The sequence below is a fragment of the Sphaerodactylus townsendi genome, linkage group LG03 (genome assembly GCF_021028975.2).
Source record: "Sphaerodactylus townsendi isolate TG3544 linkage group LG03, MPM_Stown_v2.3, whole genome shotgun sequence".
Classification (NCBI taxonomy): Eukaryota; Metazoa; Chordata; class Lepidosauria; order Squamata; family Sphaerodactylidae; genus Sphaerodactylus; species Sphaerodactylus townsendi.
In genome coordinates this window covers 108,040,653-108,063,168 of record NC_059427.1, presented here as the reverse complement: position 1 = coordinate 108,063,168, position 22,516 = coordinate 108,040,653, and the positions used below count along the sequence as shown (strand labels likewise).

Genomic DNA, 22,516 nt, shown 5'->3' with positions numbered 1-22,516 from the left:
TACAAGAGAGGCTCTGTCTACAGTAGAACCAGAAATGCCGGAGCATTTCTAGCCACTCTGCTTTACTATGATGGGGAAAAGATGCTGGACAATAAAAAAACAACTGAACTATGGTGTAAAAGAAGGGGTGAGGTGGGCTAAAAAATACATGAGAAGCTAAACATTTTTTTTCAAAAGTTATTTCCTAGATTTAGGAAAGTTTGGAGTCTGTCTTTACTTACTTCTGGGTCTCCATGGACTAAGTTAATTCAGGAGGAACCAGCAGTATTAATGACAGATTAGTAGGATTAAAAGTATTGGTGGGTATATCATGAAGATACATTTGGAAGACAATCACTTTAAGGGAAGGGCCATCACTCTGTGGTAAAGCATCTGCTAAGAGTGCAAAAGTTCCAACCCCCATCATCCCCAGGTAAAAGGATCAGTTAATAGGTCATGTGAAACACCTCTCTTCCTGAGACCCTGGAGAGCCACTGCCAGTCTGAGGAGCCAGTATTGATGGTGATGGACTAATGCTCTGATTCAGCTATATCTAGAACATTTTGGTAACATTTTAATGCAAAATACAATTGCTTAAAAAGTTCTTTTCACAATTAAGGATAAAGAAATCTAGTTTGTTCACACAAGCAGCATTTGTTTTTCCCATTTTACTACATGCATTAACATTAGTACAAACTGGCTGCTTATAGTGAACTGACTGTATTTACTTAAATGATAGTGGTAGTTTGGGAAACACATATTGTCATACAAATGGCATCCCTATAAATAGTAAGTTTATCTAAACTAATTTTCATACAAATGGCATCCCTATAAGTCAGTTTACCCAAGAAGCAAGTTTATCCAGCAGTTTCTCCATACGATCATGTACCTACAATAGAGAAAATAAGCGCCAGTTGCTTGTGTGAAACAGAATTGTACCATTTAGATCACCTAGCACAGCTAGGCAAATGAATATCTGAATGACTGATAATCATTCTTTCGTTCATCAATAAACTGAACTGTCCCTAACCTTTGAGTAACCAATAACATCTGACACCAGCTGGTGATAACAGCAAATGTCAAATTACATCTCAAGACAGTTGCTCTGCAACAAATCTCAGCAAATTACAGGTGGGTTATCAGTATATACAAAACCATTCCTTTCTGCTTGAAACATGTAATTGCGTATTTAAGATCAACCACACAAGTAGGGTGTTTAGAGTGATCTCCTTTCCATACCATTTAATGCATGTTTATAAATCAATAATGATTCTGATCAGAAGTTGCCCTGGACTGGCATTTTTCATCCAAAAATATTAATGCCTCATCTAGTTATGAGACTGTGAGAAGTAACTACTACCAATTCTTGAAAGGCAGATAATTAGTTCCCTAATAAGACATACCCCGTGCTCCCAACTTTGGGGTACAAAAAACTGCAGTTAAAACTGAGAAATATCCACAATAATTTTATTTTTTTAAGTTAGTATTTTGAGTGATTACTGGTGCTGATTGCTGTGCTATGTAAGTCAAAAGCAATAAAGAAGGGAGCCTAACTACATATGTAACAGGGAAGCAAATTGCTACTGCTTATAACCAAATGCTAGTGAGATATTTAAGCCTCTACTGTGGCTTCAGACTTTCATACCAGACAGTGCCTCGAGTTGGCTGAAATTCCACCCAGTGTTCATAATGTTAAAAAAGAGCATTGTTCTCTCCACCTCAAGGGTCTTAATTTCCTACTACAGTTCCAAGCTGTTATGAAGATAGAAAGCAATGACATTTTGTAAAAGAGAACATCTGATGTGTACTGTCTTTCATAAACACTTTGATTTATTATCATCCAGATAGGCTTATTGCAGATAACGGCAGATCAGCTCAAGTGGTCTTTCTTCAGCACAGAAGTTATGCATTTAGCACAGGTTAGGTATTTTTAATGTCCTCCCCTACAAAGGTGCCTGTTCTGTTAAAAGGCCCTAGCACAAAGGTACAATTCAGAAGTGATCCCAATTGAACCTTAGCATAACATTGGAAGGAATGTAATCTGATCTGTCAAAGATCTAATTAAAATTCTAATTTCAATACAACTGGTAGGAATATACCAGAGGGTTTTTTTACAAAGTTGTTATGTCCAGCCACTGACAGCAACAACAGAACTCAACATGTCTGTGCCAGGAATTACATTTCAGCTCTTAGAATACTAACAAGTACAGTATAGAGAATCCAACTGGGAACACTAAAGACAGATAAAAAGACAGGTCTGTGTTCACAGCAGGCTATTACCAACAGCCACAAACCCATAGTTTTAGGCTGTGGTCCCAATCTAAAAACTCCAGGCACAGAGCTCAAGGTAAAGATATAAGGGCTGGTCAAAGGCTAAAATCATGATAATTGGAGTTCCATTTGTCCTAGGCAAGGCTGCAGTATTTTAAACTATTTTTTGCCAATATACCAATGGTACAGTGTTAATTGCAGAACGATTTTCTACCTTCTTAGATAGGAAACAGGCACAGAATAATCCATGGTGCCGGACTAGCGAATGCAAAACAGGAGACTAGAACAAGCTTAAGCAGCAGCAACTGAAATTCAAAATGAAACCAACAACCCACTGCAATACTACAGTGAAACAGGGTTTTTAAAAGGTGGAAATGCAGTCATAGAACCGCTGCATACCAAGCAACCCCACAGCAGTTATTCCTTCAGGTACAGATAAGGAAAACCGAAAGTGCCCTGGGGTTACCACAGCTTGCAGTGCGGACCTGCTAGCTGTGACTGCATTTAAATTCACCTTCAATAGGATGATATCATTTTGGCAGAGATGGAGCCACTTGGTTGACCCCATGATGGAAATTTCAGGTGTAATGTTAAGCCACAGCTGTATGTTTTGGGTTACATTGGGGGAGATATCTTGCCTGGTGATTCACGGAAAGACATGACAGACCAATGCCACTATTTGGGGATTACAAGTAAAAAAAATTCTGCAATTAAGTCAAAGTTCTTAGTTCTCAGAAAAAAAAGAAAAAGAAAACAATAAATGAACCAATGAAGGAGGCTCTACATTCCCAGGTATAAAAGTATGGCAAGTCACCTGCTGCCGTGGCAGCACTCAGTCTGTGGGCAGAGCTAGTTTCCTTCGCTGTTTTAAATAATTATGTACACCAGAGACAGTCCAGGCCGGAGCAGAAAGTTATTTCACCAAAGGGCGGGTTTTATCATCATCACTGCACTGGTGGGCTTTGTACTTTTTCACTTCAGCCATATATTTGGCCCATGCATCTCCTTTACTTGTCAAAACCTGTAAGAGAAAAGAAGGGGAAGAAAAAACAAATTACACAGCTAGAATCCATGTGTTCTCACAGTTAAGAACCCACAGTGGCCCATAAGTAACCTAGAACATCAGTCTAGAAGAACAAGTTGCAGTGCAAATCATGTTGGGACTTTAACTGGAAAGGCCCCTTGCTCAACCACTCAGAATACAGTATTTCATGCAACATGGTTGTTCAACCATTCTCTTTCATAGAAATCTCTATGCATTGAGTTTCCTGATGATCAGCTGATTAGTCATCAAAATTCAACTTCCAAACAGCCATACAAAAAAAATGATGTCCTTCAAGAACTTGAGGAACCAGACCCAACTGAAACACAACCACCAATGTGAATGAATTGAGGACCAATATGCCATATCTGAACCATCCACCCTCATTAAAGCTGACTGAAAAGAAGCAGCAGGCTCTCATTCAAGCTTGTTACCAGCTGATGCTGCACTGTGGTCTGTACTGTTGGCCACTTTTGAAACTTATCACAAGTCTTGTCCCAACTTACCTCATCCTCTGTCTTTCGTTTCTTGGCTACCACTCCTGTCTTCAGGGCTAGCTTGCTGCCCCCTCTCCGCTTGCCCACCTGGGTGAAGGGATAGAAGACTGCAACCGTTATAGGAGCCCTGGGAGCTGCAAGGGGAATGCTGCCCACTTATATAACGGTATAGGGAGTCCTTCAATTAGATCATCTTAACTTGCCATCACACCTGTCAGTCTGTACAGAGCTGCCGAGCGTTACTTACACCGTTGCGCTAGGAGGGTAAAAGGGCACCTTAGCAGTGTTCAGCAATACATCTGTACAGTTATCCCCAAACATAAAAACACATTACAAATAACAACAAAGGGAAGTATCCAAACTGTTTCTATGCTTGCTGCTACTTATAAAATATCATCACTGAACTTCCACTGACTTCCTTTCAGTATCACCGCCTGACTGTAGCATGCACATGAAATTATCTGATAATTGTCAACAGAACTAACTACACCCCATAAACTAGTCAAATTCCAACTAACTAAAGAATAAGCTGTTCATTTATATACCTAGTGCTGTGCATGATAACGTCACCCTGTGTAATCTCCTTGCATCAAGCAACCTCGATTCCTGAAGGCTTCAGATTCAAATTTTCAAATTTCATTTTAAAAAGAGCTTTCCTGCTTCAAATAAGAAAATATATGGGCAATTATCTGCTACACAAAAGAAACATGACTAACAAGAGTCCAATTCAGGGATCACAAACAGGTGCCGCAGTATCCTGTTTGCCTCTTATACCCCGAAGCTTTTCATGCCCCATAATCTGCCTATCCATTCTCCTACTAATGTTCCACCTCTATAATTCAAAACAATTAAAACATACACTTGTTCTGGTAGAATGGCAATTACAGAGTATCAGGAATGTTTGATTATGTTCTACAACTTATTCCATTAGAATGGGGTGCCCCCAAGTTATTAAAACTTGACCAGAGACTGTACAATCACATCTGAATTGGCCAGTATGAAGACTAGCAGTTTATCAACAGACTCTAGAAACAGTACCCCAGTTAGTACAATTAAAGTGATTCATTTCTATTCTAGGAACTTTCTTGGAATGAAACAATTCTTCCACTTGAGAGAGGCTCAGAAGTCTTTCCATGCAGTCACTTGAAACAGCAGAGTGTCCACTTTCACATGACTATAAGCAGATTATTATCTTTCTCTGAGACATCTTTTAAGAGCTACATCATTTTTACAGACATTTCTTCAGAAATTAGTTAAAACAAGGCATTATCCTGTGGCATCTGCACATAAACAGCAGAAAGGTCTTGTACATCCACTGCTTTCACTTTAAAGCTATTTTCTATGTATGTCATGAGTGACATTTTGGCTCCCCCCAAAAAAGGCATTTGACACCAACTGTTTGCTTTATACTTTGGGCTTTCCTTTTTAAAAAGCAAAGCTTTAAGCTTTCCTAATTACGCATGTAAAATTAAAGATACAAGAGTATGAAAATAGGAATTGTAATATTATCCTAGAAACTAAAAAACAACCTGTCTACTTGAATAAAAAAGCAGAGACTGTTGGGCAGAGTTACCTGGAGCCAACAAGGCTAACTAAAACTATGCCCAATTTGGAAACAAGTCACATTGGAATAAATAGGCACTAGTTTTCAAAGATGGTTACAACCAGGGAATTACGCATTTAAAACTTCTTTGGTCATAGAGCTAATTAAACAAATGAGGTATTACAGCACATTACATTTTTTGATTATATACAGTAATTCCCCAACACCTTAACAACACTAATAGCGGAACTCCAGAATTACTGATTCTCAGGTTTATACTCACTTCAAAGCCCATTGTAAGAAACTCAGCAAGGCATTACCTTGAACAGTTACAGATACTGAACAGAGCAGCGTTATTAGCACGTTTGGTTTTTTAAAAAATTTTAGAATGCAAAACATTTATGCCTTAAAGAAAACCAGAAGAAAGCACGCAAACATCATTACAAAAAACCCCCGCTCCCACCATCTAAAATTCTGCTGTGCACAACGAGCCCTTCCAAACAGAGAACCACTGAACAGAGGAACGGGTGGTGGTGGTGAGGGGGGTGGGTGAAAAAGTAAAAGAATTAAGGGTTTGTTTGCTATTACGGACAGGGCCTGTCCATTTGACAGCCCGTAACAGTCATGATTAAAGTTGTTACATCTGTTGAATTTCTGTCTGTTACTATTCTGCCCACTATTAAATACGAAATAAAACTTCAGGCGACAGCCAGAGCACCCGTAACGAGAAAGGAAACTGAGAGAAGCCGCCGGTGCTGGGCGATTTATTAGAAACTGGCGACTCCCGCAATGAAGCAGCTAGCGGACCTGCGAGAAGGGTTACAAGGGAAGGGGAAAGCCAGTGCCCGGATCCCTTACGAAGCTAAGGGCGCTCCCGCTCCGCTTCTTCCCCGGAGGCTCCTGCTCCCCGGGCGGCTCCGTCCGTGGCTCCGTCTCTTTCTGTTTCTCGGCCCCAGTTCCCTCCGCTCCCGCATCGCTTCTTCCGCCGGATGCAGCGGCCTCTTCCATTCGCCGCTTGAAGAGCTCCAGAAAGGAGCCGTCGTTGGCAAACACGTTCACCCCGCCCGGCCCAGCTGCCTCGGAACCGGGCCCTCCACCTCGCGTCGCCATCTTGCCTCGTCCTCCCTACTTGAGGCTACGCGCCGCAAAGCACGACGGGGGAAAAAACGACGATGCCAACCCTCCACCGCAAGGCACCACGGATATTCACGGGATTTGGAGAAGCCAATGTTGCTAGGCTGCCGCAGACGTCAAAAAGAGAGGCGTTACTAGATAATCGCGTCACGCTCTGCCCGAGATGATTGGCAGACCTCCTAGACCAATAAAAACCATGATGGAAAAAACTCGGTAATCATTTATTGGAACTCAAAGGGACTGAAAGGCGGGCTTTGTTGATACTTTTGGCAACGTTAGCCACCAATCAAGAAAGGAGGCGCTCTCGAATATGCTGAAATAGAACCCGTTTGACCACAATAGCCGGTTAGTTAGGGGTGTATTCTGTTGTTGAACTTGTCAGTTTTTATGACGTACCGACTATATTCGTAATTTTGGAGGTAACTGAGAGGCGGCTCCGATCAGGAGGAGGTTGGGGCTCCTCTTCGATCTTATTGCTCGGGGGGGGGAGGGGTTAGGGAAGTGCTTTCCCCCATCCCCTTGACGATGGTGTAGGTGGGCGTCGTGTCACGTGACTTCGTTCCAAGATGGCGGCGGCGGCGTCCGGGCTGCTAGCGGAGGCGGACGAGTTCGAAGATGCGCCTGATGTGGAGCCGCTGGAGCCGACGCTGAGCAACATCATTGAACAGCGAAGCCTGAAATGGATCTTCGTCGGAGGGAAGGGCGGCGTCGGCAAGACCACCTGCAGGTCAGCTGGAGGAGGAACAGGAGGAGGAGGGTGGAGGCCCTAATAGAGCTCCTGTGTTTTTTTACCGTTGTGTGTCAGGTGGTAATTTTTAGGCGTCTCTATCGTTGCCGGGCGTATCTCCAGAAAATGGTGCCTGGAGCATCCTCTCATAGTGCGCGTCTCTTTCGATTTGGATGTTACGCCCTTGTTGATACACCCCCAGATCACATTAGCTTTTGTTGCTGCAGCACACTGACTGCTCATATTTAATGTACCGTCCACCCGTATTGCAAGATATTCATCTGTCACACTAGTACTCAGCATGTATTCTCCATCCAGAGAAAAAGGGGGGAAGGGAGAGGGAAGAAGTGCTTTCCCTAGCCTTGTACTTACCCATAGTCCCCCAGCCCCACTCGCCTGGAGGTACATTAAGCTTAATTTTAAAGCAACCATAGGCTTTTGTGGCAGTGAGGATGGCTGAGGAGTAGGAGAAAAGTGGCCCACGTTGCCCCCCATCACTGCAAAAAAAAAACCCTATGTTTGCTTTTAATTTAAGACTAACTTGCAGGCCAGTGGCAGTTAAAAGGAGACTGGGGTGAGAACAAGACCAAGGAAAGAGTGCGCTGCCTGGCCTATCATCCCTGCCCCCAGTCTCCTCACAGTTGCAGCACCACTCTCCTAGAAGTAAATTAAGCTTAATGTTAAAGCAACCCTTGGCTCTCTCTGTTTTTTTTTTTTTTTGCAATGCTCACCCCCCCCCCTGCAACTGGTGCCTGGGAGAAGAGCCCTCTCTTTCCCCATCCTCATTATGTCCCTGTATGGTTGCATCTTCTATATGGGGAAAGCCCCACCTGTTCAACCGCTGCAATGTGTAACTGTCAGGCACAGAGGGGCAGTGGGGCTGGAGAAGCAAGCTAGGAAGGCATAGCTGGATTTTTCCCATGCAGACAGTGGCACAGCAGAGAAGGGAATCTGTGTTTTCTGGTGTGTAGTTGTACTATAATATTTGCATCCCTTCTTTTCAGGAAAGAAACTAGAAAGTTTATTTCAGCTGATACTTATTAATTTTTCATGGTTTTTTTGAGTTCGAGGTTAACCCATTTGATCTGAAGCTGATCGGAAAGTTTCTATACAGTTTGATGGGGTTTGCTGATAAGCACAAGTTCTTAGCTGCCAGACTGGTTCTAGGCTACTTTTGTTTGATCAACATCCAAAATGATTTTAGTTGACAGACTGGTGTGTAGGCTTAGGTGAATTGTAGAAAATTGGTGATTTGATAATTTTTGTGAACTTGCTTGCAAACAGAAAATGAGATGGCTGAGTCCTCTGATGCATTTGTTTTTTTCCTACTTGACAGTTGTAGATACAAATCCTGTCAGTAGCCTCTGGATGAAAACTTCAAAGTCTCACACTGTTTGCCCTCTCTGACCACTGGACTTCTTAAGCTATTTTCTTTCTCTGTGTATTTTTAATAACTGCATCTTGCTTCACTTTCTGGACCCAGCTGCAGCTTAGCTGTGCAGCTTTCCAAAGTACGTGAGAGCGTTCTCATCATCTCCACTGATCCTGCTCACAACATTTCAGATGCCTTCGATCAGAAATTTTCCAAGGTTCCCACCAAAGTAAAGGGCTATGACAACCTTTTTGCCATGGTGAGTAATGTTAAAATTTGAATCATTTTACTTATTTATTTATTTTATTTATTTCTATCCTACCTTTTTCCCTAATGGGGACTGAAAGCAGCTTCCATAATTCTTATCTCTTCTATTTGTTCATTCTTATGAGAAAATATTAATGAAATGAACATTAAGGTCAGGCTGCCATCAATATTAAACACTTTTAATCCTTAATTTCTCTTTGAAAGTTAAGTATGTATTTGTTTAACTCTCTTAACACCAAATGAGCTAGCCAAAAAAATTACATACACAGAAAATCATTTCCTTAGTTTTCTGTAAAGCTAAAGGTGATGGATTACATACGTAATATTATCGATGTCTGTGCATTCAACCCAACTGTAATGTTCCTGGATGCTTAAGCTTAAGCAATATTACTGGAGCATCTTAATAAACAAATTTAATTTCAAATCACAGAGAAATCAACATTGTTCAGTTTCTTATATACAATGCAATTAATGTGAGCATTCACAAGGATTGTGTTCGTAATGTCTAAAAACTATTAAGTTTTACAAACCAGAAATTTCAATTTGCTATTCTAAGCTTAACTGCTTCTTGTTTAACAATCATACGTATGATTGAGGCTATTTGGTGAATGTTGCTTATATTTCTTCTTGCCTGCTCCCAGGAGATTGATCCAAGCCTGGGTGTGGCTGAGCTTCCAGATGAATTCTTTGAAGAGGATAACATGCTAAGTATGGGCAAGAAGATGATGCAGGAGGCAATGAGCGCCTTTCCTGGCATTGATGAAGCAATGAGCTATGCTGAAGTGATGAGGTGAGTCTTATTGTTTAGGTGTTCAATGCATGTCACCTTTCTACCTATCTAAGTTTTGGATTATGCCAGTGTGGGGTTAGATAGAAAATCTCATCTACATTAATCTCCCAATGCCTTGAGAAAGTGTTTAATTTATAGCCCTTCAGTGAAGAGGTCCAGAGTTGCATTATTGTGTGATTGCAATAAATGCAAATTGAATTTATTTGTGCATGTCTTTTTTGTTGTTGAGCACAGGTTGAATTTCACACACACATACCCTTTTTCTCACAGCAGAGGAAGCAGTAATGTTTATTGAATACTGCGGCACTAAGGGAATATTTATTGAATACTGTGGCACAAGGAGGGATTGTATCTTTGCTAAATATTTCCTGCTGTGCTGTATGTGCCATTTAAAATTTGTGGAAACTCAGAGTTGTAGAATTGCGCTGGAGTTATCAGAGCCCACATGTGATAGCCAAGCTTCTCAGGTTGTCGTACAGCAGTACCTGTGATGGGTTTCTTAGAAGGAACAAATACTGTACAAAGTTTGTATGCAGAGACATACGGGATGCCTCCCTCAGCCTCACCCCCTGGTCTGCATAGAGACCCCCTGCTTTTAGCATTTCAACAATAACTTGAAAAGATAGTCCAAGGCAGGACTGGGCCTCCTAAAAGCAGGGGGATGGGGCCAAGTTTTAGATCTCCAAGGTCAGTGCCTTGGACTGTGCTTTCAAGTTATGGTGATCATTTTAACAACGTACCCATGAGCCTTTGCAAAGTATGCAAATTAGTAATTTGCATATTTAGCAAAGGCTCATGAGTATGTTGTTAAAATGATCACCATAACTTGAAAACACAGTCCCTCAGGGAGTCTGACTGTCTGGTCACGGGTGGGGGCATGAAGTGGGCAGATGTTGCGCTCCCCAGGTGACCACATGGCGTGCACTCGGAGACATGGGTTATCCCATGTCCCCAAGCAGATACACTACTGTTGTATGTGATGCTTTTTTGTCTCTGACAGGGATAGGATGGTGTACTGTTGCAATAGAATTGCAAGTAAGCTTCAACAGAAATAAGACCTATGTAAAGACTGAGAAAAATAGAACTTTTAAGTAACAAAGCAATTTCCAATGTTCTTGCCATCTAGGGCTGATAATGGTTTCTTCTCTGGTCTGTACAGATTGGTGAAAGGGATGAATTTCTCCGTGGTGGTGTTTGACACAGCACCCACAGGGCACACATTACGGCTACTCAATTTTCCCACCATTGTGGAACGGGGACTAGGTCGCCTGATGCAGATAAAAAACCAGATCAGCCCCTTCATATCACAGGTAAAAATAGAGAGAAATCAGAAACACAATGGTCTCCTGTTGAAATGACCATGATATACCTTTATCATAAGCTTGTAAAAATGGTACTTCCTGTCTCCTGCCGGAGGTCTTGCAACTCTTGGAAGCAATATGAAAAGGCTTTGTAGTTGGTGAAGTTGCTCGTTGGGTGTGTCATCAATCACTGCTACCGCTTTCTGTGCATTGCCCACAATTTACAGGGCCTGGGCTTTGTTCTGGATCAAGCTGCTCTACCAGTTTAAAACCTTACTCTTTTCTCCTAGCTTTCTGGCCATACAAGGCTGATGTGTGCCCTCTATTGGTAGAGGCCTCTAATTGCATCTTCCTGAGGTCTGTTTGTCTGTTCTTCACTAGATGTGCAACATGCTTGGCTTGGGAGACATGAATGCTGACCAACTTGCCTCCAAGCTGGAGGAGACTCTCCCTGTTATCCGCTCAGTGAGCGAGCAATTCAAAGATCCGGCAAGTATTCTGCAAAGATGGGGGCGGGCAGCTTGGAGGAACTGTAGGGAATAAGCCAAGTGTTGTATTTAATTCCAGGAGAGAAGAAACTGAGTGAATTTTGGTGTGGGTTCTTGACATACAATACTGATGATTTTGGGTAATGGCTGGAAGTTGCTCTGCATAGGCTAGACTAAATACAAGATTGTCGTTCGAAACCCTTGGTGATTTCTACCCCAAGACATTTGCAGTCTACAATTTGTTGTTGACCTTTCAGTAGATTTTTGTGAGAGACAAACTAATGGATGAATGAACACACAAAAGCAAGGTTTTCTTATAGAAACCTACTTGTAACTTACAGCCCAATCCAGATCTTCAGGCCATGCTGTGAAGGAGGTGCCACACCGCATCCAAAGGGTTTTCTGACTATGCAGGGAGGGGGAAAACAACAGAAAAAACCTTTACCACCGGAAAGCCCTCCACGGGGCCTAATGAACTTATGCCACCCAAAAGGGTAGTGTAAGTCCAAGGGTCAGGGCCATACTGCAACTGCCACAAACTGGGTAGAAGCTGACTACTATTGCTCCATCCCTGCGAACAGGCCAGTTCACCCACCCCCGCAACGGCACCCACTACAGACAGCAGCGCAGTTCTGCTGGGGCCGGGACTTCACCCTCTGTGGAGCTGAGGTTGGCTGGCTGTTGGCTCATTTTCTTCCTGCACTGTCAGAGCTGGCCCTTACACTGTGGAGGGGGGCAAATGCATTGGCAAAAGCCCTCTATCACTCTCTGTGAGTATTCCCCTCACTACTATTAATGCTCTTTCTGGCCCTTCCAGCTTTAACATCAATTGATCTGGAAAACAGAAAGAATTCTTGGATTAGAACACAAGTGCTGTATGCTGGGAAGAAAATGTTTTGAAACAAGGATCTCAGTTTCACACATTCCCCTCCAGAGCAGCAGTGGGGTTCCACATTACTTGAACCTAAATGAATTTTTCATTCACTGTAGAGAAGTGTAATGACTTCCTGAGGGGACCCATGGAGCTACTAGAAAAGTTGAGAGTTGAAATTGCATCTTTAGCATCCTTGTTCAGTCTTCCTTTCATTTTTAATCTCCTTCACTGGTGCTGGCAAGGTCCTGAGAGTCCAGCAATAAAATAAGCACATCAGTCAGTCTCACTCATTTAAATTTTCTAGTGATACATTCCACCTTTTGATTACTAAGAATAGGCTGTAATTTTGGGGGCAAGTTGAATCAGTGTGGTGTAGTGGTTAAGAGCAATAGATTTTAATTTGGAGAACTGGGTTTGACTCCCCGCTCTTCCATATGAAGCCTGCTTGGGCGACTTTAGGTTAGTCCCAGTTCTTTCAGAACTCTCTCAGCCTCACCTACCTCAGAAGGTGTCTGTTGTAGGGAAAGAAAAGGAAGGTTTGTAAGCCAGTGAAACTCCTTGCAGTGAAGAAAAGCAGAGTATAAATCCAACTCTTCATTTTCGCTAGTGGGGGGTATCTACTGCCATCCAGGTTTTTATGCACTCCTTTCAATTCATGTGCAGAGAACCAAGCTTTGTTGAAGATGGGTAGCAGATACTGTGTTCATCTTTGCAATGTAAACTTGTCTGGAGAAATCTGTCAATTTTCAGTGTCTTGAGAAGTAACGGCCTCTTTTTAGGCTACTTTGTAATTGCGGCTGTGGCAGAATGGACATACCTGCCACTGGCCCAGTCTCATTAAGTTCTGGAATTATCTCTGGTAAAAGAAGGAAACTACCTCAGAGTAAAGGAATTTTGACAGTACATGGTTCTGGAAATGTTCTGTTACATACATTCCAAAGCTTGTGGAATTTTATGTATAGCAGTGTGTCTGTCTGGATATCTTTTGTATTTTCATGCTTGATACCTGACCTTTTTTCCTTGCCACTAATTGTGCAAGTGTGCTAGTTTCTTAGATGGAAAACACATTGTGTAAAAGTAGTTGAAAGAGACACTAATGCAAATAGTGAACCAGCTAGTTCAGACTTGCAAATAGCCGGTTGCCTGGCCACTTGGGACAGGAAACAATTATTTCCCCAGGCAGCACTCAGATGAATTGCCCCTTTTAGCCTGAAGAAGCTTCTAGTGACTCCTCAAGGCTAGATGGCTGCACATCAGGCAGTTCCCTTCTTTCTGGAAAGGGAAAAAACAGCTCTGAACCCTCTACCAAATTTCAGCTTTGGGTTAAAAGCTACTTAAGAGCACACACCAGGATTTACTCCTTCTGGCCTTAAGACTAAACTGGAAGTAAAGAGAGTCCACTTTGACTACCTTCTGGTCCCACATTCTTCCTCTGTGTCGCAGTGGCAGAAGGGCCAACATCTAGAAGCCCAACATCTGGGCTAGGTAGCAGGGCTGGACACTGAAGTGTCTGCTTGTGGCTTCTTCTCTATCTTTTGGCTAGAAAGGCACAGAGGGAGATGCAGAAGCTAGTAGCTTCCTGAATACCATTTGTGTGCTTTGCAGCCCTCCTTTGGATGGGTCAGTGAGAAATATGGAGCAGGCAGCATGGCACTCCAGCATCTGTCAGCCTCTGAGTATCCACACCTGCCACCCTGTATAATCAGATAAAGGCTTCTTGCTTGCTTCTTGCGTGCTAACATTAGTTTCAATGTGCAGCAAAAACTGAGCAGGGCTGCTGTGGCTGTTCAGAGGCTAGCAGCATTCGGAACCTCTACTGGTGAATCAAAAGGATGGGCGTGCAGCAGGAGGCGCTGTTGGGAGTTTGGGTGGAGAAATCGGAAGGGAATTGGGTGGACAGAACCAAGGTGAGCGGAACAGGGAGTGAGTGTTGCTTAACTTGTGGTACGTTTTACATCTCCCTTTCAGGAGCAAACTACGTTCATCTGTGTCTGCATCGCTGAGTTCCTCTCCCTGTATGAAACAGAGCGGCTTATCCAGGAGCTGGCCAAGTGCAAGATTGACACCCACAACATCATAGTCAATCAGTTGGTCTTCCCTGACCCAGAGAAGCCCTGCAAAATGTGTGAGGCCCGGCACAAGATCCAGTCCAAATACCTTGACCAGGTACTGTTCTAGGCACACAGGTACTGTTCTAGGCACACGCATTTCACAACCTCTTCATATCTGTTAAAGGCAGGAGCAGGATATAAATCTGGACAGTTTTGCACATTGACTAGCTGAATTGCTGCCTCTGCTACAATGGAGAAGGCCGTAATCTCCTATATGGCTGGAACTTTGGTATTCTCCATTTGCTGTTGGTCTCATGAGCCATGTATCACAACACTCCTCTTGGCCAATGGTTAGTTGTTTTGCTGCGGTGCACCTTGTAGCCTCTGGTGCCTAATGGATTGGAGCTTGGTCACTGGGTTGCTAAAGAGAATAGCAAATGGGGTTCTACTGTGGTATGTGTTCAGTGGGCTCTGGCCTCTTCCTCATATTGTGTTGCTTTTGGATGTATCTTGTTCTTAAGTATTTCTGCCTGTATACAAGGGAAGCTTTTGTGTAATTCTGGAGGATTGTCTCCATCAAGAGAAAACAGGCCAGCCTAAAAGAGCCCTTCAGAATCTTCCCTTTCCGTCAAGTGATTGGGTTCTCTCTCCCCTTTTTTGCCCCCTTTCCATCCTCTGTTTCTTCATCTCTTTAGGCTTCCCTCCTTTTCTTATTTTGTCATCTTCTCCTTCACAATTATACTTCCTTTGGGAGTTTTTTAAATCTTCCTAGACCTTCTAGCCCCATGTCTCCTACCACTTTAGAATCTCACTATTTTCCTTTTGATCCTTTTCCACTTTTCCTGACCTTACTTTATTCACCTTTCTTCATTTGAGGAAGCCCAGCTTCCTGAGATTTAGCTTTAAATGTGAAACTGAACTCTGGAAGGTCCAGAATAGTGAAAGTAGCATGTGCAATGCTCACGAGTGATTTAAGGGTACCTCTAAACCAGTAATCCCCAAGTAATCTAGTAAACCAGTAATACCCCTAGGCACAAGGGCACTTGCCAGTGGGTTTCCTGCTGCCCATTGTTTTTTCCCCAAAGCAAAGAGCTACTGCTGGCTTTCCCTTGCCTCTTTGGAGCAGGAGAACCTAGAAACCAGTGACTTTATAGGAGGAGTAAGAAGACTGACTTGAAACCTCCCAAAATCTTGTGATTGGCCCCACTAGTGCTCCTTGGCATCTATTTTTTTATTAGCCCAGCCCTGCATTTCAGCTGTTTGGTGGAGGTGCCCATTCCCTGCATGTAAAATTCTAAAAGTGCACATGTTTCCATATTCTTCCTGCAAAAGAGTAAGCTTCCTTACTCTGCAGGGCAAGCAACCAGTTCAGTGTTGGGGTAATCAATGTCTGGTCCTTCAAAGAAGAGAATAAGATGCTGCAGGGGTGGGCAGGAAGAGAAAAGGCCAGTTAGGTAAAATAGTGGGGTCAGCACTGTTTTTTCTGGTAAGTCATTCCTTGTCTAATACATAGTGATATTTGTGGACCCATGAAAACTCAGCCGCCAAGTGAATACTGCAGCTAGCATAAGGCTTTGGGATAGATGAATCAAACACCTAAAGTTCTTTGAAGATAACCAAGGAAACTTGGAAAAGGTCAACTCAAGAACTAAACACGCAGATGTGAAACTTCACACAGTGAGGCATGCAAGAAGAAGGGCTTTGTTGAGTTGCAGTTCTGTCCTACAGATGAAATTATTGCCAAAGCGCTCACCAAGCCACTTGCTTGGAACAAAATTGAAAGCCTATGTAAACAGATGAATCTTGTATGCTTTCTACATTAGACCTTGGGAAGGTGTGTTGGAGTAAGCAATATCTGGTGTACAAAAAGAAGAGAGGAACCACCCTGCAGGGGGCAGCAAGAGGATAGGCCAGTTAGATAGGATAGTGGGGCCAGCACCTTCTTTCCTGGTAAATGTCAAGCCTTGTCTGTCTCCAGACTGCTACTCTTATGCACTATATCCTACTTCTTGTTGAAAGTTCCACAATTTACAGCTCTCACTCAGCTAGTGATGCAGCTAGAAGCCTGTCTGTCTCTACCCTCCACTGTCAAGTGTTACAAAGCTTCCTCTAGCTTTAATCAGTTGGTGCAGCTCTGGTGTATAATCACTCAGCTAACATTTAGCTGGCCTGTCCTCCGAGACCTGTGGATTCAGCTGACTTCCAGAATATTCTGGGGATTGCAGGGATCTGAACATACTTTGGTTGCTGGCCTGTTATGTTCCTGTCACAGAGCATTGGCAGAGTTAAACGGAGTTGCTCTCCAGTATCCCCTTCAATCCCTCTCCCTCACCCCAGTTCAGTAGGACTTCATCCTCATGATTTATGAGTAAATTGGACAAAATGGCCCTAGCATGGAGATGTCTTAAGTGTGGGTGGTGGATAACTCAATCTGAAGCAGGCGGAACACTGATTTACATGATTGGGGAGTGGTGGTGGTGATGGTGAAGTTGCTTCTCCTTGCTGCCACTGTGCCAGATGAATCTTGCCCAGGTCAGTAAAGTCTTTTTTGACTTAGTAGCTCCTGTGTTCACTTCCTGAGCCGAAGATGGTGCAGCCCAGTCATGTGACGCCTTTACTAGTTTATTCTTTTATAAAATCTGTCTCTCATCTAGGCCAACTTGGAAGCAGTTTAAATGCTGTTCAAGCTTTCAGTTTCAGAATTATCTATCAGTCAAATAAATGCTTGGGAGCTGTGTAATCTCACTGGCCAATATTTACATGGTCCTTGAGGTGTAAACGCCACTGCCTAATGTATTGTCGAGGGTTTTCATGGCCGGATTCAACTTCCCTCTGTGATACACCTCTGAAGATGCCAGCCACAGATGCAGGCGAAACATTAGGAACAAGATCCACCGGACCTCGGCCACACAGCCCGGAAAACCCACCACAACCGGCCACTGCCTAAGTCTGTGTATTCTCTGGCTAGTAAAATGTTGCAGTATAAATTGAGGAATGAATTCATCTCTGTTGGAAGGTACATTTCCAAGTGTGTTGAAGGAAACTGTTGAAGCCTTTATGACAAAACTTTTCATGACAAGAAAGGATTTAGTCAAGTATAGACCTATATCCATTCTTCCTTTCTTGAGTGAGATTGTATAGCAACTGGCAACAGAGAAGCTTGGAGTTTACTTGGATGACACCTCTACTCCTGAGGAAAAAAGAACAAAGTGTAAGGTAGATTTTAAAGCTTTACCTCGCTCTTTGTTCTGTTTTTCCCCCTACCTACCTGCGTGGCCTTATTTTTTTTCCTGACCACTGGTCTTAACACATTTGGGTTTCAGGCTTGGTTCTACAACCAGAGCAGCTTGGATTGCTGTGATGGATAATATTTACTTGCAGTGCTGTACTATTGATTCTTCTTCATCTGTCAGTGGTTTTTGGTGCTGGAGATAATTGAAGAGGTGGGATTTTCAGGGACCTCTTTCCAAGAGGACATAGACATTTACAGACATTAACCAATGCTTTTCAACTCTTATGGCAAACTACTAAATGAGACCAGTTGCATTGCTGAAGGTGGATGGCATCAATATGCTGGTGACAGCCAGTTCTGTATCCCATGTGTTAAGCCCCAGAAGCAGTTCTCAGTCCTGAACCAATGGCTTGAAACTATAGTCAGGTGGGTGATGGGGCCCAAACTGAATCTAGGTAATGTGGAGGTCATATTGGCTGGGATAGCAGATGTTTTGGAGGAGATTCATTTATTGACTTTGGATTATATGATATGAATTTATTTTACCAGGCCAGGTGAAGAGTTTGGGAGTGCTCTTGGATCCAGCCTGTTTAATGGATAAACAGGCTGAAGCTCCTAGAAATGTGCTTTCACCTTCCTTTTAAACTCTGGACCATAATAGCAGAGACTGAATTATTGCAATACAGTTGGTTGTCTTCAAGACAACCCAGAAGCATCCATGAGTGCAGAAGGTGTCACCTGCCTGTTTGCTTACAATATTTAGCTACTGTACACCTATAAGTCCAGTCTTGCAGCAGTTGCAGTCGGCTTCCTCTTTGTTTCTGGTTCTTAGCTTTTCAAAGTTGTTTATGAACTTGTAACATGTGAAGACCATCCCTTCCTTTCTCTGCCTTTGTGCCACCTGCACTTCTTACAACTGTTTATCTTGTTGTGATTTTACTGTGTGGATTTGTATTCTCTTTAACTGTTATGTGTGCCCCAAAATGTTGTGCTAAACAAATGGAAAATAAATATTTCTGGAGTTCCATAGTTAGATGCTTCTGTGACTACTGTCCTGTTTTTCCCCTCCCCAGATGGAAGACCTCTATGAAGATTTCCACATTGTAAAGTTGCCACTCCTCCCCCATGAAGTTCGAGGTGCTGACAAAGTCAACACTTTCTCAAGTCTGCTGCTGGAGCCCTACAAGCCACCCAGTGCAAAGTGAAACCCTGTGGACTGGCTCCCATTGATTCCCGTGTCAACTATTCCATGCCTGCCCTTCCCCACCCCTTTCCTGTTGGAACTCCACCCCTTCCAGTAGCCTCGTTTACCTCTTGCAATTGTGTGATTGATGGGCTTGTGGTAGGGTTGGAAGAGCAGAAATTTGGAGTTCCCACTTGTTTCTTTCTTGATGCTGTTACTTCATGGGATGTTCTAAAACCAGCCACAACACTGAATCTTTCCCCCACACTGACCAGCTAGCTAATTTAAACATGGGTTATGTTCTCTTTTGTCACTTCTGCTTTTCCTTTCATCATATCTCCTGGGATTTAGGCCTGTTTTATTGAGGCCCGGTCAAGGGCTGTGGTGATAGGCTATCACTCTGGTTACACCAAGGCCATCAATCCTAACCGGTGGTATGTAAATAAACTGCAAGGGAAACTAGTTTACTGCTGTACTTCAATCAGGCCATAGTTTTCACTTCTGGTGGCAGATCTCAGCAGAATGTGGAGGACATATGGGAGTGCTGTCAAGTGTCCTTTGTAATAAGGGAAGATTAAAGCATCTTTGCACATCTTCTGCTTGAAAGATTTCTTAGGGCTAGAAAGGCATTAAGAATGAAGATTCTTGTCCTTGAATTACACTTTAGCTTTTCCCAGAAGTTGACCAGAAGTGTGGATTTTGAATCTTCATGAACCCTTAACTTTGCAGGACCTATACATGGTTTTCAAGTTCCATATAGCTTCAGTAAATATTATATGAGAGACCCATGATCAGATCTTCAGCAATCTATAATTTTAAAACAGCCATGGTGTAACCTGAAGTGGGACAGGAGAAGTCTCCTGTATGGAAACAGCACAGGGAGAAAAATATTTTCTTCCCCCAAAACTAATAGATGTGTTGGAGAGAAAAGATGAGCACCTCAGTATAGTTTTAATTTGGTGACTATGGAGGTTCTCATAAAAATCCTTCCTTCAAACCATCAACTATGTTGTAATTCAGACTGTAAACTAATACTTAATGAACTAACAATTCTGCATGGTAGCTGATGGCAGTATCTCCTGTTAACGGTTAAGTGTGAAGAATGTGTGAGGGAGCTAGAAGCACACTATACAATAAAGTATTATATATACAGCTCCCTTTCTGATTGAAGGAAGAAACAAATAAGATTTACACAGGGTGTATATTTATGTCAGAATGAATATCTATTGAGTATCAAAACAAGTGAGTCTCCGGTAATATTTACAAACTATGTTTTCATGTTTTTCCTAACTTACTGTCTAGGAAAAGATAGTCCTGCTGGCCCAAACTAGGCAGTATGGGACAGCTGTATGTATTAATTCACTTCTGCCCTGCCTGCGTATGAGGCTGGGGTGATTTTTTTTTCTTTTTGCATAAAGCACATTGGGGTGTTCAATATTGCCCCCTCCCCTGACACCTCACTATCTTTTGTTGCTTGGTGCATTTTTGCTTTCAGCCCAGTTCTGATATGGTGCAAGCAGGCTGAGGAGAAAAGTGCCCCATCCACTGCTCCTTTATGGTTGCATATTTCTGGAGTGAAAGGTAGTTCGGAACAGATACGTGGGAAACCTACAACCATTGTTCTGAATGGAAGTGTGAAGGAAGCCACAGCTTGAAACCGGATACGCTAAGTTTGTGACTGACAGGAAGGTTGATAGGCTGTTTGAGCAGGATGCTCAAGCATCAGTTGAATTTTTCACAAATTAGCCGTTGAGTTTGACCTTGAAACCTTCCTTAAGAGTTTTTTTCCTGCTGAAATGTTTCTGCATGTGAATCTGTCACAAGATCAGAAATGGTACATTAGTCAGGCCCCCGACTGAAAGAGCTCAACAGTTATTTAAACATAAGAGAATCAATATTTACAAAAACTGTTTGGAGCTGGGCGCATCCCTGTTCCAGTTACAAAGAAGAGGACACAGGAGAAATGACTTATGAAAAGAACATTGCACCACATTTAAGAAGTATATCATCCAGGCAGCTCTTATTGCTGCCAACAGGATCTCTCTAAGGCCCTCAGCCAAGGGGAAAAGTTGAACAGTAGTGGACTGGAGCCCAAGACTCTTATGTTTCCAGGATTCCTACCATTAAGCAAAAGTGTATATCCAATCAACATGTTCTGCTGCATGGACTCTTGTTCGGTGACCCAGTAGTTGACCTTCAAGAGTCAGGAGTCAGAATGTTTTCCTAGTCTGTCACTTGCTCTTACAAGATATCACTACAGTAGAAATGTGCTATCCAATTGTTGTTCCTGGTGTCTGTGGGACTTAAGGGTCGTGATCCTTGTGGTGTGTTAATTTAGGAATCTGATTTATATCTAATTAAGTAGCCTTAAATGCAAATGAACCTTGTTTTTTCTATTAGTGTGCTACTCCCCAGTTTTCCTATTGAAGTATTTCCTGAGAGATTAAACCAAAGTGACTTCTGAATGTAGCTATTCCATAAGCAACACTGGGGGAAACTGATACAAAAAAGCAGCTTCTATTCACTACCAGGGATAGGATAAAAAAGGATGTTCTGTGAAGAGACTTAAAGCTATTTACAGTTAACACACAGCTTTTGCTGGGCTTGCTAAGCTGTAACATTTCAGATTTCAGCTGGGCTTTCTATTCTTGAGGTAAATATCAGGATATTCAGTGTAAATGTGAGGTTCTCCCAGAAGCCACAAATGCGTAGCCAGTTTCCCTCTGGGAAGTAAGTTCTGTGACGACTGTATTTTGTTCCCAAAGAATTCACTATACTAGCCTGCTGTTTCAAAAAGGCTGACTCAGATAGCCAAAGTACTTTGAGAGAAGATTTTGAACCTACTTCTGTCAGCATAAATGCCTTCTGAACTGAGTTGACGGTAACAGATTTTTGTCTCTCATTATCTCTTCCCAGCTGGCTGCTTCAGCCAACAAATGGGCCTGCTCTGCCCACACTCCAAATAGGCATCCAGGGGATTGGTGACTGACGGAAAGGGACAGAATGTTTGCCCACCCATGCCCCAAACTCCAACATACCTGCATTTATTCTTGCAACAGGAGCTAGGATTAGAGATGATAGCAAGGGACAATAATAACTTAAACTGCTAAAGATGGAGTGATATATATCGTCTGGTCCAAAGATAATATAGCCCTGTGGCACAGATTGGTAAGATGCAATACTGCAGTCAAAAGCTCAGCTCATGACCTGAGTTTAAACCTGACGACTCAGCCTTCCATCCTTCTAAGGTTTGGTAAAATTAGTACCCAGCTTTCTGTGGGTAAAGTGTAGATGACAACCACCCCGGAAACATAGTATGTGTAGTAAATGTTGTGTTGTAATGTCACCCAGTCGGTCAGTAATGACTCACTGATTGCACCGGATACTACCTCTACCTACAGAAATTATGCTTTGGGCAGATCTGTTATGTAACTAACTGTACAATCCTGGGTCTCAGCAGAATCATATTGAAATGCTGCATTAAGAACATTGCCGCTTTTATTCTCAAGCCAATAATGATTTGTAAATGGTACTGTTGGCATGTGAGAAGTAAAAGACAGTCTGCCAAATGGTTGGGCTGGGGGGTTCAGGATTTATTTTTATTATTAGTAATTAAATTTATTATACTGCCCACCCCCGAAGAGCTCTGGGTGGTATACAGAAAATAAAATACCATTAAAACCACACAATTACAATATCATAGTAAAAACCAAAAAAAATTATAACTAACACAGGATTATAGCAAAAATAGACCAAACAAATGGC

At 42.6% G+C, this 22,516-nt stretch overlaps 2 protein-coding genes across 3 annotated transcripts; one reads left to right on the top strand and one right to left on the bottom strand.

Annotated features, from left to right (window-relative positions):
* Nucleotides 1-531: 531 nt before the first annotated feature.
* TRIR (telomerase RNA component interacting RNase) lies at nt 532-6,519 on the bottom strand. Of its 2 annotated transcripts, XR_007243964.1 has the most exons (4): nt 6,191-6,519; nt 3,799-3,876; nt 3,065-3,271; nt 532-868 (listed from the first exon to the last, which is right to left on the bottom strand). XR_007243964.1 is itself a non-coding variant. In XM_048490071.1 (3 exons), exons 1-3 carry the CDS (start codon nt 6,440-6,442, stop codon nt 3,164-3,166), a joined length of 438 nt encoding a protein of 145 aa, XP_048346028.1. In that variant the 5' UTR covers nt 6,443-6,517; the 3' UTR covers nt 532-3,163. The 2 variants fall into 2 exon arrangements, 1 of the variants encoding a protein (XP_048346028.1); XM_048490071.1 differs by having other exon boundaries at nt 532-3,271; nt 6,191-6,517.
* Nucleotides 6,520-6,617: 98 nt separating this feature from the next.
* Nucleotides 6,618-21,216, top strand: GET3 (guided entry of tail-anchored proteins factor 3, ATPase). Its single transcript, XM_048490069.1, has 8 exons — nt 6,618-6,811; nt 7,033-7,193; nt 8,677-8,824; nt 9,474-9,622; nt 10,782-10,932; nt 11,305-11,412; nt 14,254-14,451; nt 18,642-21,216. Exons 2-8 carry the CDS (start codon nt 7,033-7,035, stop codon nt 18,771-18,773), a joined length of 1,047 nt encoding a protein of 348 aa, XP_048346026.1. The 5' UTR covers nt 6,618-6,811; the 3' UTR covers nt 18,774-21,216.
* The last annotated feature ends 1,300 nt before the right edge of the window (nt 21,217-22,516 follow it).